At 41.2% G+C, this 15824-nt stretch overlaps 1 protein-coding gene across 2 annotated transcripts; it reads left to right on the top strand.

The window, feature by feature from the left end:
- Nucleotides 1-101: 101 nt before the first annotated feature.
- On the top strand, nucleotides 102-14184 carry reps1 (RALBP1 associated Eps domain containing 1). Of its 2 annotated transcripts, XM_008284995.1 has the most exons (15): nucleotides 102-494; nucleotides 2111-2273; nucleotides 2371-2434; nucleotides 3609-3763; nucleotides 5089-5210; nucleotides 5685-5765; nucleotides 7979-8066; nucleotides 8548-8649; nucleotides 9051-9111; nucleotides 9332-9530; nucleotides 9642-9836; nucleotides 10590-10679; nucleotides 10861-11015; nucleotides 11097-11202; nucleotides 11286-14184. In XM_008284995.1, exons 1-15 carry the CDS (start codon nucleotides 324-326, stop codon nucleotides 11352-11354), a joined length of 1821 nt encoding a protein of 606 aa, XP_008283217.1. In that variant the 5' UTR covers nucleotides 102-323; the 3' UTR covers nucleotides 11355-14184. The 2 variants fall into 2 exon arrangements, with proteins under 2 accessions (XP_008283217.1, XP_008283226.1); XM_008285004.1 differs by lacking the exon at nucleotides 5685-5765.
- Nucleotides 14185-15824: the final 1640 nt, after the last annotated feature.

Raw genomic sequence — 15824 nt, 5'->3', positions numbered from 1 at the left:
TATTCACTCTCACTGAGCTACAGATGATGATGATAACATCTATGAAAAAAGTGACAGATATGGAACACAAGTTGCTCTTAGTTGTGACGTAAGTAATAGTGTTAGCATGTGAAACGCATCAGTTGTGTTTGTGTCACTTCCTGGTGTTTGCAGCTTGTACATATTGTTAATATTTTTTGCTGAGAAAGGCTGCAGTTGGTCATTAGAGGAACAAAGTAGACATCACATGACCTCTGATCTAGTTTTGTCAGCACAAAATGTGGTTGAGATGTTCAACAAAAAAATAATAGTATGAAAACAGCACTTTGTGCACAAGATATACAATGGAATGTTTGAAGATATGCTTTCTTGTTATTCTAGTTCCAGGTCCAGTGACTGGTGATGGCATGTGGTCCCACTCACCTCCTCCTCCAGGACAGGAAAGTTGGGTCAGTTTTACAGCAGACACACCACCATCCAGCACGCTCCCAGCAATGCACCCCTCGTCAGTCCAGGTAGGGCAGCGTTACACTTCTGTCACAAGAAAGTTCACTTCTGCTCAGCTGACTTCCTGGGGCAGCGACATAGCTTTACCATGCAAGCAAACCCACATGTTTCCCTTTATATGAGCTAAGTCGGATGCCTTTGTAATTCACATTTTCAGCTGAGTCATTATCTCTATATTTGTGGTATAATTATTTGGAATTCAGTTTAGCTGGTTGTGTAACTAAGTTCTACCACTATCAGACAATCACACAGCAGAAACAGATGCTGTGTTGACAAAGAGACAGCATAAAATAAAGGTTACATACTGTTGAGGCACACATATACACCCTTAGAATTTGGGATTAGTATCAAAACCCAGTATTAAACAGGTATTAAATTATTAAAGACTAGAGATCTGATAACATCTAATGATATCTGTTCTGCTAATTAGGAACATAGATTTCCAATGACCTATTGTAACATAAACATCTTGCACATTTTATCTAACCAGCGCCGTTTCTAGTTTGTGCATATTTCCTGACAATACACACTGACACAAGTGCAATAAAATGCATATATTATGTACACTAGCCATCTGGAGTCCTCATATGGAGTTGACTAAATTATTCAAACAAGGGTTAATGATTAAAAGTAACCATTAGCCAGCTGATTGTTTAACTATGTTAATAAATTCAATCTGAGATTATCAGAGCGTCCTCTGAACTATCAATCAAACATTCAATTTCAGAGCAGAGAGAGGATTTAGTGATGTAATTTGAGGGCTGCAGGACTCTGTTTTGCTTTATTGTGTCCTTTCTCTAGCTAATAATGTTAGTGTTGGCAGTGGTAGAAATGCTTGAAAATGTTTCTGGGGTACAGCTATGAATACTGCACTGTGAAAATACTGTCAAAGGAGATGTCTTGGATTTTAGTTTTAATTCTATTCTTAATTGGTTTCATTTAACAAAAACAACCCAGAAAAATACAGCACTGGATCAAAAAGCAGTATTATAAAAGTAATAGTACAGTTAACATCTTAACAATACCCACCCCTACCTAGAATACACAACTAGACGGGATGATGCAGCTCAACAGGCAATGAATTAGTCAGTTATGAGAACGACTACACACGATAATTGCAACAGGCTGTTCTAATCCTGATGACAAACATCATAAAAAGGAGCTTCACCTGACGTTGCAAAGTGTAAAACATGAGATATCATCCTAACCACAGTTATGTCGCTAACATCACCCAGCATTTTGTATCAGCGCTTTATCTGCCGGCACTGGTAAACTGAAACTCGAGCAGCTTGTGTGACATTACTCAGGCAAAGTACTTTGTACCCAGTGCCTAATTTTAGGTAGACGTTGTGCCCGTTTTTAGTTTCTAGTATCATATTATTGTCATTTTGAACTAGGAACATGATAGAACAGTCAACGCTGCTTTTGCCCAAAATTCTCCTATCAATTTTGTTTCATAGTATAGTAGTATTAGAATTTTACTACTGTAATTTATAAAAATGTGTTTGTATAGTTTTACAATTCAACTTTCTGGCTAGTTTTACCAACCCTATTTTGCTTAGTTAGGCTTGTTATTTTTACATAACTTAACTGTTTCTGTAAATGTCCCTTGTGTTTCTTGTAGGAAAGCACAACGATACGAACGGTGGCCTCAGCTGCAACGACCAATGAGATCCAGAGACAGTCGAGCACCTACGATGATCCGTGGAAGATCACAGATGAGCAGCGACAGTATTACATTAACCAGTTCAAAACCATTCAGCCTGACCTCACTGGTTTCATACCAGGTCGGAAAATACAGACACATACCAAAAAAAAAAAAAAAAAAGCTAATGTGGATAAATAAGGATTGTTTTAACCAATCGTACTTTTTGTATGTTTCAGGTTCAGCAGCAAAAGAGTTCTTCACCAAATCAAAACTACCAATTTTAGAGTTGTCACATATTTGGTAAGTCCTCACTGTTCTTGTCAGTTACTGTCTTTACTGGTTTGTCTGTTTTGGAGAGACTTAGTACCGTGTAGGTGTATGAGCCACCTGAATGGACTTGATGGTCATCTATACATGAAATATTTGAGTGTGTGTGTGTGTGTGTATAAATATATATATATATATCAGTCGTAAAGGCTGTAGTGCAACTGTCTTACCTTAGTTCATTTGTTTGTAGTCGAGTGCAGTGCATGGCAGTTAAGCCTTAAGATGCTGAGAAGCTGGAGGGATTTCTTTACTTTGAAGTTGGATTGTCAAAGTATAGTGCCACTGATGAGCTAGTCTGTGAAACCTACCATTTGGTAAAATCTACCAATATGTTATGTCACGTGGAGAAAATCAGCATTTTCTTCCAGTAGATTTCAGAAGTCACTTATCTAATTTGTACAAAGCTTTTTCTCGCTGCTTGTTTGTTACAAGACGATGTACCAACTTACTGTTATTTTAAAGGGAAGTAACATGTTCCTGGATAATTGCAGTTAATTACTGCATATAAAAAAACTGGTTTTGGGCCCTTCATCCAGTTCTTAAAAGGATTAGTTGTGTAGGAGGAAGCATTTGCAGTCGTCACTACTGGTTTTGAGTTGGACAGGCTACTGCATATATCACTAACTCTGAACACTAAAGGCTGGGTGGAATAGGGTCTGTCTGTACAAATAGTCTGTCTGCACGTGTGCTGTTGCTTCCTGCCTACATGCAGACAAAATAAAAATAAAAGGAAGGCACCCATACATTAGTTAGACCATCTCTACCCCGTGGAGGTTTTCAGGGAGATTAGAGCCGATCCCAGTTCACACTGGGAGAGAGGCAGGGTTCACCCTGGAAAGGTCACAACTCTATGACAGGGCTAACACAAAGAGACAGACAACCACTCACACTCACACACACACGAACCAATTCCTAATCAACAATAAACCTGCAGTGCATCTCTTTGAACTGTAAGAGAAAGAAAACCTAGAAAGGTGCAGGGAGAACATACAATTGTCACCTAGAAAGGCCCCAGCTGACCAACAGGTTCAAACCCAGAACCTTGTTGCTGCGAGGCGAATGTTCTGAAGCTGTAATAAAAGATACAATAATCTTACTGCAGAAGATGAGATACCACTGTGACACGGGCTAAATGTGTGTTTTGAAGGGAGCTGTCGGACTTTGATAAAGACGGAGCGCTGACCTTGGATGAGTTCTGTGCCGCCTTTCACCTGGTTGTAGCCAGGAAGAACGGCTACGACCTCCCCGAGAAGCTACCTGAGAGCCTCATGCCAAAGCTGATTGACCTGGATGATTCAGCAGGTACGCCAGCTCACATTTTCTCTCTGATGCGCCGTCTCCTAATTTGCCAACTTCAAACCTCATCAGACTTGTGAGGCTGCTGCACTAACTGCAGTTTGCAAAACTTGCATCATTCTAGCAGTGAATTGATTTAGACTGGGCTGTGTTTTCATGGAGGTGGTTGATATTCCTGCTTCCTTTCAATGTTTTTTTTGTCTGTATATACTTTGTTAATACATATGCAGGAATGGCAAAACAGCAAAGAAAGCATCTCTGTCTTTAGTTTGATGTAGTTAATATTTCTCAAAGGACAGAAGCCAAAATGGTTGTGGTTTCAAGTTTCATATTTTTAGCCATGGGTAGTTAAATATAGTTTTTTTTTATCATTGCTATGCATGGTGCATGCAAAAACAGTTTTATATACCCCTGCTGATGGCATTACGTCCTCTAAAGAGCACAGGATAATATTCATCTCACACAAATCACAGATAATCAAAATGCATTGTGCCGACACTGGATAAATAGCTCGGGTAGTTTATGTTCATGGGAAGACGGCAGCGACAATGAGTGTGCAGATAATGCTTTCTAAACTTTTTTGTAATCTCTAAATATTGTTTAAATTGTTTTAAAGACATAGTTTAACATTTTAGGGTAAGGTGCTTCATTTCTTGATTGCTGATTATATGACATCAATGGCAACCAGTTGCCAGTATCTTCCTGAAATCCCTGTCACACTGAGTGACTGGCAAAGAGCAGAGACTCCAGGAACTCACTGTGCCCAATCAAGAGATAGTCCAGGAGATAATGTACCGTAAAAAGCACATGCTGTTTTTAAACTTCAGTATTTGTAGTTTTTAGGATATAAACTTACAGACAACCTTCTCCTCTGTACACTGTCTTTGAGTCATGCTGCATTCATTTTATTTGTCAAGTATGTTTTATTTTGCTATTAGGCTCTAATTTGTTTTTATACTTGTCTTCTATCTGCTCTGTGTAGATGCAGTCTTTCAGTTCAGCCAAATAGTCTCAGAATTTTTGTCACATGACTGAGTGACAGCTGAGTCACTCATGACTTTTCTGTTACTCTGAGGAGTGATGAATTTGTTGTTTTTTACAGCATGTAGGGAGTGTAAATGTTAGTGGCTAATTTTCAGTTTCTGCTTCGATAAATGGTTATTAGTAATTGTTTGTTTTTATATGTACTTAGGATAACATTCTGTTCAAACTTGCTGGTGTGTTTTGGGGTTCAGAGGTTCAGTTGGATTATGCAGGCTGATTGTCACATTTGTTTGTTATGTAGAACCCATATTTGTGTATCTAACACGTGTCTCATGTGACGTATCCAGAAGTCCCAGAGTCGACTGCTGATGTTGGATACTCTGCATCGCCAGTGGAAGTGACCCCCAACAAATCTCCCTCCATGCCTTCACTCAACCAGGCGTGGCCAGAGATGAACCAGAGCAACGAGGTTCCAACATGCACACAACACATCATTACGTAGTAGTTTCACACACACACACACACGCACACACACACACACACACACTGTAAACTCTGTGCTTGTTTGCTTTTGCTGTGTTTGCATTTGATTCACTTTCATTAATTGCTCAGGGTTAACTAGGTCAAATTGCTCTTTCTTTATCCATCCATCATGATTTGACTGTCACTCCATCCTCTTTATCATCAAACATAATTACTGATAATTCAGAACCTCTTCTCTCACTTCTTGGGACTGTGACGTAGCCTGCGGTTCTGTATGGAAGTCAGTGATGTCTGATGTTTTGTTTCTATGTCTGCTGAGGATGTCACGTCGCCATGTCGTCTGGTGATGACTGGTGGTGTCACATCGCCACAGAGGCTCAGACTGATGTTGTAAATGTGTGATGTCACTGCACTGGCTGACTGACATGTTTTTTTCTCACTGTCTGTCTGTCTCCTGCAGCAGTGGGAGACGTTTAGCGAGCGCTCCTCCAGCTCACAAACTCTGACCCAATTTGACTCTAACATTGCACCAGCTGACCCTGTAAGTCAATCACTTAGTATGCATGGTTTCACCATTAATGAACAGACATTAACCCTCTCTGGATCTCTCTGCCTTCTCACTCTCTCTCTTTCTCAGTCTCTCTCTATGTCTCTCTGTCTGTGCATGATGTTCTTCCAAAGTGCAGTTCACTGCATCAGCAGTGGCCAGTGTGAGTTGTGATTTGGCTGGCTTAGCTTCTATTGGACCTCACCTTTTTTTCTACAGTGACATCCACCAATCATTAGTGCATTTGCAGATTGTCAGAGATACATTTTTCCACATATGGTCAGAGCTGTAAGTACTTAAATGTGTGTTCAGTTTTGCTGTGCTTTGTCGTTTATTGCTGACCTGTCCTATGTCCTTTGGGATTTTTTTTTTTTTTTTTTTGTCACTCTGGCAGAATTTAATATCCTTACGGCAATAATTGACTCAGGAATAGCTCTGCACAATTAGTCTGGTGGAAAGTATTGACAACCACAGTTTGCCTTTTTGCTGGAGTGTGCATCTTTTTAGATTGCTTTTAGGTGTGTTCTAACTCTGGGCAGAAACTTCAACAGAAAAAGCAATAACATAAAATTTAACCATTAGATCACCTCAAAACATTGTTTTGATTAAGTCGGTATTCCTCCATCAGATTTAATATCAATTATTAAATGTGCATCAATCGAAGATAATGTTCAGAAAAAAAAACATTTGTCGTTATTTAAGAAGAGTTTAACATCCACACACCAACTGTACCTGCTTCATCAGGACAACATAGACATGGTTTAATCTAAGTTTTTTTTTGACAGTGGAGGTGAACACAAATGTCATCACGTTTTGATTCAAGTGTTGATTGGTGTTCAGAAGTGCAAGGCATCTTTTCTTGCCAACAGGGACAAAGCAAATACAGAAAAACACTCTAGAATGACCTAAACTGTTTAATTTGTTTCTGAAAAAAGATTGTCAGAGATGGTTGAGACAGCATGTTTGCAGGACTTTTAAATCTTTCAATCTTTTCCTTTCTTGGTCAGTTGATTAGATTCTTTTTTGAACCTTTTGGGTGTGCAGCACAGGTGTTCAACCTTCCTCCACACAAACCCAGATGCTTCAGTAGAAGGCAACCAGACTTCTCTTCTTGGTTCTTGAAAACATTTTCCATCTCATCCAAGAAGCTTTCTCAGTTCTAACTGACTGGTGTGTAGTCCCAGGTACTACTCTGACCCATAGCTCATGGCCAAGTGTGAAAGATTATGAAACTGGCTGGGGAGGGATACTCCAGCCATCTCTACACAGAACTGACAGTCTATGACACCACTTATCAGGTGCGTGCAACACAGTCCTGTGATCCCTCCTCAGGCAGTTTCAGCTCTGTCACCACCTCGAGTTGTCCTTCACCAGGCAGTTTCTCCACCATTTACATTTACCTTGAGCCATGTGAGTCTTGGGTCTCTAACAGGCCTTGGGCCATGTGATTTGGAGGTAAGGATAAATATCTTACACTCCCCACCAGTCAGAACCAAGGAAGCTTCTTGTCTAAGAGGGGAAATGTCTTTAAGAACCAAAAAGAGAAGTCCAGTTGTCTTCCACTGAAGCTCTGAGGATTGTAGCGACCTGGATAGCTGAGAATCTACACAGACGTATCCTGGCTCCACACAGGAGCATAAACAAAACGGCTCACTCCGTCTGACAGATGGGCTGTCCCCAGAGCCTTGTTCTGTCTAAATGAGTTAAACATTGTGCCTGTGTTGTCACAGTCACTGTCTCCCTTAGGTTGACTGATTTAGGGCAGGAGGCCCACTGCAGCCCACCTGGCCCCCTGCGGGATATTTTTTATTTTTTTATAAATTATATTTGGTCTACAGTTTGATCACAGTGTGAGTGCTTGTGTGGAGCTGAAATAAGTATCCATTTTTACTTTTACACCTAACCTAAGCGAGGGATATTCCTTCTTTGACAGCCTAGATGGGTCAAAGCCTGTCCTCCTGTGCTTCTCAGGAGGCGCAGCTCTAACGTTATCAGCAGGAGGGCTGCTCCTGCTCTGGTTAGGACTACCTTACCTACCATCAGCAGAGCTTCTAGCCTCCTCATCACTGTTGTCAGATGCAGGTTGAGTGCGTTTTAGAAAAACAAGAGATATTTTGGCCAGGCTTCTCACAGAGGAGAGAACCTAGAGCGAGCAGAAAATTGCATATTTCCTTGTTTGACCCGCTGTATCTCTGTCTGTCCTCCAGGACACGGCCATTGTTCACCCAGTTCCCATCCGAATGACGCCCAGTAAGATCCACATGCAGGAGATGGAGCTGAAGAGGACTGGCAGCGGTGAGACTCATTCCGGCCTCGAGCCTGACTTCACAAAATCCTGATTTTGCAGTTTTTAGAAATTGCGATGTCACTTTAACACTTTGAAGTCACTTGAATGCGATTTAAAGCTAATATGAACTGAACTTGTTTTAGAAACCATGACTTGGATTTTTGTGTGAAAAAAAATCTGACTTGGTGTGAAAACATCCAGATGTGATAGTAGACTTGGTTTTGCAGAAAGAAAATGACAACTCAAGAGGTTTCCATTCATTATCAGTCATCAGAACCTGACATATTAACACAGCACTTTTTATTTATTAACATGGAGTGAAATTGTTGTGTTGCAAGGTTCAGTATCAACATCTGTAGATGCTGCTATAAAGCATTTTAGGTCAGAATTGATAGCGAGACTAACTGCTGACTTTCAGTGTTTATTTTCATCAACTAATATTGAATGCAGTAGCCTCAACAGCCTTCCTGTTATTTGTCAAACCTGTAGACCACAACCACCCGACCAGTCCTCTGCTGGCTAAACCTCCGGAACTGTCTGAAGAAGCCAAATTACCTGCCTCTATGAAGTTTGTAGCCGCCAACGCTGTAGGTGAGTAAAATATTGTTGCTGCTGTGCCGGCAGTTTGTTGTTTGACCGCCTGCTCCTGTCGGCTTCAGAGTTTAAACCACCCTCTCCTGTGAGGTTTGCGTTGGGTGCAGTGGGACGTACTGGATCACAATCCCAATGCAGTCCTGGAATTTGTCACTTTTCAAAATTTATGTTGAAGATATTTTTGGCCCTCTGTCAGGTCATAACTAACCACTGTAGAAATGTAATTTGCTCACCGTTTTTGTGAACACATCATACTTGGTATTAAATTCATAGATGTCATCACGTGTTGTGTCAATATACTTTCCTTTGTATAGTTTTGTTGCAAGTCGCACACTTTTTTTTATCCTGTTGGTCAGTAGGTTGATCCAGTGTTTATGGATTGTATTGTTTCCATTAAGGTGATGGTTACAGCAGTTCAGACTCCTTCACCTCTGACCAGGAGCCAATCACCAGACAAAGGTCAGTTCATTTGTTTTACTGACAAATACTGAAAACGAGAGATTGTTGTTGAAATCCCTATATTTCTCACCTTGTTGCTGCCTCATCTATTGGGTCTGTGGCAGTCATCTTCCTGTTAGGTGACATTGATAGATTTGAAGGGGAATCCTGTCCTTGACCATCTGTCCACATAAAACTTTGTGTGTATACATAAATCTAAAAGCGTCATGTTTGTGTCCAGGTCTCAGTCAGGTACGTCTCCAGAGGCACTCAAGGTGGTAGCCCCGCCTCCCCCTCCCCCTCGCCCCCACCCCTCCCACTCTCGCTCCTCGTCTCTGGACATGAACCGCACCTTTGCTGCCACGTCTGCAACAGGACAACCACAGTCCTCTACGATAGCCTACCCTCCTGCTGTGCCACCTCGACCGCTACCCACACAGGTAAGACAAAAGACATTTCATCGTCTGTGTGCTTCAGCTGTTGCAGGCATTACCTGTGGTTTTAACCTGTCAAAACCTCCTCTCTTGCTTCTTCTTCTGCCTTGTCCCTAGACGTCAGCACCACTCACTGGGCATCGTGTGGAGGCTGAGGGTGTATCGGGAGGCGGGGCGGTGCTCACCACCACCTCCCCACAGCAAATTCCTCAGCAGCCAAACTTTGCAGACTTCAGTCAGTTTCAGGCCTTTGCTGCTTCTGAACAGCCCTCCAGCCTGCCAGAGGTCGACAAACATAGCGAGGCAGGACAGGTAGGTTATTGTCGGGAGGCAGGCTTAGACATTATAACTATTTTACAGCTTTCAGAAATTTTGCAGAAACAATTTTACACTGGTGGCTGTTATGGTAACGTCTCTAGGTGCATCATTGTAGGCAGTGTTGTATATCAGTGTTGGGGTCTGCTGTATAAATACAGTTTTATCGGATCTTTGTCTGAATATATTCATTTATGACGCATTAATTCAATTTGCTGCATTAGTGAAAAACAGCCCTTCCTTGCCAGTTATTTATTACAATTTGCAAATGTATTTATCACGAAGTCTTCTGTATAATTGATAGAGAGATATAGTTACATATTCTTTGAGAGGGATTTTATTTGTATGACCTGAAGTGTTTTTTAAATTAAATAATGTCGCAACCAGAAGAGTTTCAATCTTACTTGAGAACTTTCCAACCTTTAAATGTAGCTGTTAAAATAAATTAGAAATGAATTGCTCAAATTGCAACTTCTGTAGCACTTGAGTATTTAGTCGCATTTTTACGACTACAAGACTAGAATAATTATGTCAGAAAGTGGTCTCCTTGTGTAACAAATTCTATACTAAATTAAGTGTGGTGTCCATCTCTTGTGAATCCAGAGCTCTGCAACCATGCTCAAATGTGATATCACTAAAACCCCATAGTTCATGGGATGATAACTATCTGTTATTTCTGGTAGGCTGCAGTTCAGAGTTTCACATTGGTGTTCATTGTGTGTCTGTGTGTGTCTGTGTGTGTGTCCACAGGCGGACAAGGCACCAGAGGGCGCTGGTCCTTTAAGAACAGTTAAAAGTGACGGCCAAGCAGATGAGAGAGCCTCAGCTACAGTCAACTCTGTACGTCAGCATCTTTACTATATAAACTGCATAAATCGTCAAATACACATGTTTCAGTTACAACTACACATCTGGGAGAAAGTAATGGAAGAACTGACAGTTGCTTCCATGTAAATAGCAAGTCCCACTCAGTGTTGATAAAGAGGGTTTTTGTTTTTTTTTGGTTTTGTTGTCCCATCAGACAAAAGGCTCATCTGGCCCTCTAGCTCCTCCACCAAAACCTGTACGTCGGAGGTTGAAGTCTGAAGACGAGCTAAGACCAGAAGACGAGCAGCACGGTCCACAGAAGTCAAACGTCATAGCTGCTGTCCTGGCCACTCAGCCCTCCATCCCCAGGTAGGAAACTGGTGTTGTTGGAGGAGACTTTTCAGGGTGTTGTAACTGTTAGTGGCTGAATTTGTGTGTTTCTGTTTTCAGGTCAGTCGGAAAAGACAAAAAGGCAATTCAAGCTTCAATCAGAAGAAACAAGGAGACAAACACAGTTCTGGCACGACTTAATAGTGAACTGCAGCAGCAGCTGAAGGTAAGAAAAAAATGAGCATCTTGTAGCTTTGGTAAATCAGAGATGTCTCATGTTCTGACCTCATGCCTGCTGTTTTCTTCCAGGACCTGCTTGAAGAGAGGATATCCCTGGAAGTCCAGCTGGAGCAGCTCAGACCTTTCTCTCATCTTTAACCAATGTGTGGAGGAAAACTCTGCTGTAGATCATCAGAAGCAAGACTGTGGCCCTCGATGTGACTCCCTCCTCCCTCCCTCCCTCCCTTCCTCCCTCCACTCTTTTGTCCTTTCGTCATCCCAGCTTTTTACCCGGAGGCACAGACCTGCCGCAGGGTGTCCCGTTAAAACGCTCATCCTCAAATCACACACTGATCAATCGTAAACCGGACAGACCTGAGAGCACAGTCTCACCAACGGGAGGAGGCGACAGGAGGGGATTTAACAAAACTGGCACTTTTCAATTTTTTCTAAAGAGGGGCGAAAGTGAGGATGACAGCAAACTGAGAGACGGTTAGAAGCGTCGGACGTGACGCTCCAACTTTAAGTCTGGTCTGAAGACGAACTGCTGGGGTCTGATTACTTAACTCTCTGAATGACTGAAGAAGAAACGCAGAGTGTATTTGTTGTCTGTGTGTGACTGTTTGTGCATTTGTGTTCCTGTTCAGTGACTTACTCGGAGGCTAGTGTCAGTATGTTTGACACTGCTGCACCAAACTCCCTTTAAGTGTCGGGTAATTTAAAGAAATGTCAAACAATTTGGGGAAATACCTAGCCTAACTTAGCCTAAAGACGAACACACTTAAAAGTTAAATGACATTTTGTGGTTGTAAGGATATTTGTGGGGAAAACCTTCTGAAAAAATCCAGTCATTTCCCAAAATGTTCAAAGCTGTACTTTAAATGTCACTATTATCGTACATATACAGAACTGGACAATAGTCAGCTGTTTTGAAGGCGTTTGTTTTTTAAGTATCCTCAGAGATAGTCTGTTCTGCTGAACATTTGCTGCCTGGTTGTCCTTGGATGTACACTATTTTGCAAAAATCTGAAAGAGGCTTGGAAAACAAGAAGAAAGTAGTGATAAATTGACATTTTTTTGAATGGAGTTTGGTGTATTCACCTCCTTTGTAAAACGTACTGGACAACTTCCGTTCAGGACTTCTGGAGTGTATGTTTTGTGTGAGGCCTTTAGTGGCTAAATCATCATGGTGAAGGCTTTTTGACTCATCCTGTGACATAAATTCAGCCTACCTTCCTCCTATTACTGCCCCTTCAAGTCTCTACATATATGTGTGTGTGTGTGTCTGTGAGAAAGTGTTGTGTCTTGTTTTTTTTCCATGTTACACAGTGTTTGAGGATTGATGTGACTGAATGGTTTAACTTTATGCCAAATGACTGAACTATCACTCTCACCTCTACTTTGGCTGTGTGTTGAGGGAAAATGCAACCTCTCCTCCCTTCCTACTAGGTTTTCTTGATTTAGTTTCAAACATAGCTGTGGCTCAACATTTCAGCTTACTTTTTAATCTCTTACTCTTGAACGCTGCGGTTATGTTCGATCTTTAACTTCACCTGTTTTGGACAGCGTTTGCTCGAAACAGACGTTCACTTGAAAGGTTTGAAGATGTTCCAGCTGCTTGACTGCGGGTTTATGAAGAATCGTGTTGCTGATCAGGGAGACGTTTTCCCTGCGATTTCTCTTCAGATTCAAACTGATGGCGCAGGTAGAGTTGATTTAAAAATTCAGCTGTTTTTCCAATCAGGCAGTCAGCACTATGCAAGTACGGGCGATACATCCTCACAGACCAACTATACTTAGCTGTTTGTACTTTGATAGTAGCAACTGTGTGAGCAGTATACTGTTTTTTTTTTTTTTTTTGGTATCGTAGATCTTCCAGAACCATCTACTGTATGTTTGTGACTCATTTTGCCTTTTTTTTTTTTTTTTTGGTACTGACGAGCGGTCCGCTTCCCCCTGCTTCCGCTCCAGAGGGAAGTAAAGTCCAGATCAGTGTTTTTATCAGGGCAGTTTCACCTGAAGTCTGCAAGATATGACCCTTGCTGGGTGTAGATGAAGCTTAACAGGAGACCAGTCAACAGAATGGGAGACCTGAATGACCCAACTGCACTTTGAACCGAACCTCCCTTCCTCCCCCCCACACACACACACACACCAATCTCCCTCATTATTTCTTTTATTTGTTACGTTCCTCTTTGCTTACTTTTAACCTGCATGTTTGTTCTTGTCTCTCACATTTATTTAAAAAAACAAAGACGCTATAAGAAGAAAAACACGACGAACCACTTGAGTTTTATTTCTTCAGTACATCCTAGAAACTGTAAGGTTTTTGTGCCAGTGTCCTAAAATGTCCTATTTTGTTTGGTCAATTCACTTTTTTTTTATGAATGTTTTGTCCCTGTGTGTTGGTGAAGCATCAGTCTTCTTCTAAAGCCTTACTCCCCCCCCAGACTGGCGTTCAGGTTTCCACAGTGGCTGACTGACCTCTCTTCCTTGTTGTATCAAGGCTCGCCTTCTTTTTTCTGCTGTTGAGGACGATGATGTACTTGGTGTGTATGTGTGCGTGTGTGTGCGCGTGTTCTATTGTTTGCAGACCTGGAACTAATACCATTTAAAACCCTATTAAACACCTTTGAGTGGGATTGATTGATGTTTGCTAGCACAACAGCTCCCCTCTTCATCCCTAAACCCCAAAAGGCAATCCAGGCAGGCAGAAGCAATCAAGTCATTACTGAGGTCTCTGATGGGATTTTGAATGCTATTTGCTCCCAGATCTGTGTTGTATATTGTATATGATACACACTTTTGGACTCATATGTAAATTTGCATTAATTGCTGACTAACAGCGAAAGAATATTCTATTTAATTCCTTCTCTCTTGGCTGTGGGATCCTAGATGTTTAACTGCATGGATGTACTGTATCTCTGCAGAGTCAACTAGCAGCTGTGTGATTTTTACACAAAAATAAAAAACGGCACAATATTTTAAACACTGCTCTCTTTTACTCACTGCTTTATTGTTGTAAAAAACAGAAAAATGGTGCAAGAAACTTTGAAGAAGCTTTGTACAAAAAAAGTTCAAATTAACTTTGAGCAAAGAATCCTCACTGCAAAGCAGAACGTGTGGGATTTCATACACATCTTAAAGCATAACTTCACTATTTTTTCATTCAGATGCCCACATGTACATGGAAACAGATTTTTCTTGCTGCAAATCGTTCCTCCTGCACTTTGAATTTAGCCGAAAATCAAATGGTATGAGGCTGCAGCGTCTGAGTTCATCACTAGTTAATGTGTTTGTGGCCTGGAATTCTCTTTGTTTTCTTCCAGTGCGCTGATTTCTCAGAGATCTTTACTGGGCTACATCTGCTTTTCCTCACATTACTCAACCAATACAGTGCATAAAAGTTTGATGCAGGTCAGTTAATGTTGACATGAAACACGACTTGGTGTGATTGTTGGTATCAGACGGGCTGGCTTAAAGGTTTTCTGAACGCGCTGATCCTTCGAGAGACTCAGTTCTGTGGATAGAAACAGAGTTCAGAGGCCGAACTGGATAGAGCCGACTTTACACCTGAGCTCAACGCAGAAGCAGCTCAGAATAAACAACATGTTCAACATTAAGACAGACGAGGAAAAGCAGCAGAAGACCACGAGGCTGCAAAAATGAGACAGGCTCACTGAAAGCGAACAGTCCTGATCAGATGAACTGTCGTTTGTGTTGAGGCTGCAGGTTTAGGCTCAGAATTTAGCATCAGCAGTACAACACAACCAGAGATGTAACCTGCCTTGTGTCAGCAGCTGGTGGTGGTGTGAAGGTGATGGGGATGTTTTCTTTACATGTTTTGGGCCCTTTAGTACCATCAGTCATTGTCTGAATCAGAGTTTAATGATGTACCAGAACTGGTAATACTAATGATAATATGTTTTAGATTTTAAAAAATGAAACATTGATAGCATCATGTTAATAGTGTACATATGATAAGATTGTAAATAATCCAGTTTCCGTTGTGATCTGGTTGACACTGCAACACAGGAACAACATACAGTACAGTTATGGTTAAGGAGTCTCTACTCACCTACAGTCTTGTTTGACTGTAATTCATTTGCCAAAGAAGAGACAATACACTCACTAAATAATTTCACAGATTTAGGATGATTATTTTCTTATTCTCTTCTCTTTCTTTATTGTGATGATAGCATTGTTGTTGAGGAAATCTGCTATTGTGACACCCCTGAGTTGAATAACACAGCATGACTGAGTATTGTTGATGGTATACATTCTTTATGGACACAATCTTCTAATAGCTACTTCCTGCACCACAATGCACCATGTTACAGAGCACAAGTTGTTTCTAACTCATTTCATGACCATGAGTTCAGTGGCCTCAGCAGACTTCAGATCTGAGCTGAACTCGGTGGAAAACCTTTGGGATATGACAGAACAGAAGATCTGTAGTATGAATGTGCAGAAATGATGTGATTAAATAATGTCGGCGTGGAGCAGAAGCTCAAATCCAACATTTATATGGACTCTTAACAGCAGGAATGACCTAAAAAAATAGCAAAACTAGACTCCTGTCTGTAAGGCAGAAGTGAGAAATTGTGAACCTGTTCTTTAAAAGAGTCA

Source organism: Stegastes partitus, unplaced genomic scaffold (genome assembly GCF_000690725.1).
Source record: "Stegastes partitus isolate 25-593 unplaced genomic scaffold, Stegastes_partitus-1.0.2 Scaffold9, whole genome shotgun sequence".
Lineage (NCBI taxonomy): Eukaryota > Metazoa > Chordata > Actinopteri > Pomacentridae > Stegastes > Stegastes partitus.
The sequence above is the reverse complement of the archived record's forward strand: the minus strand, read 5'-3'. Positions and strand labels throughout refer to the sequence as shown.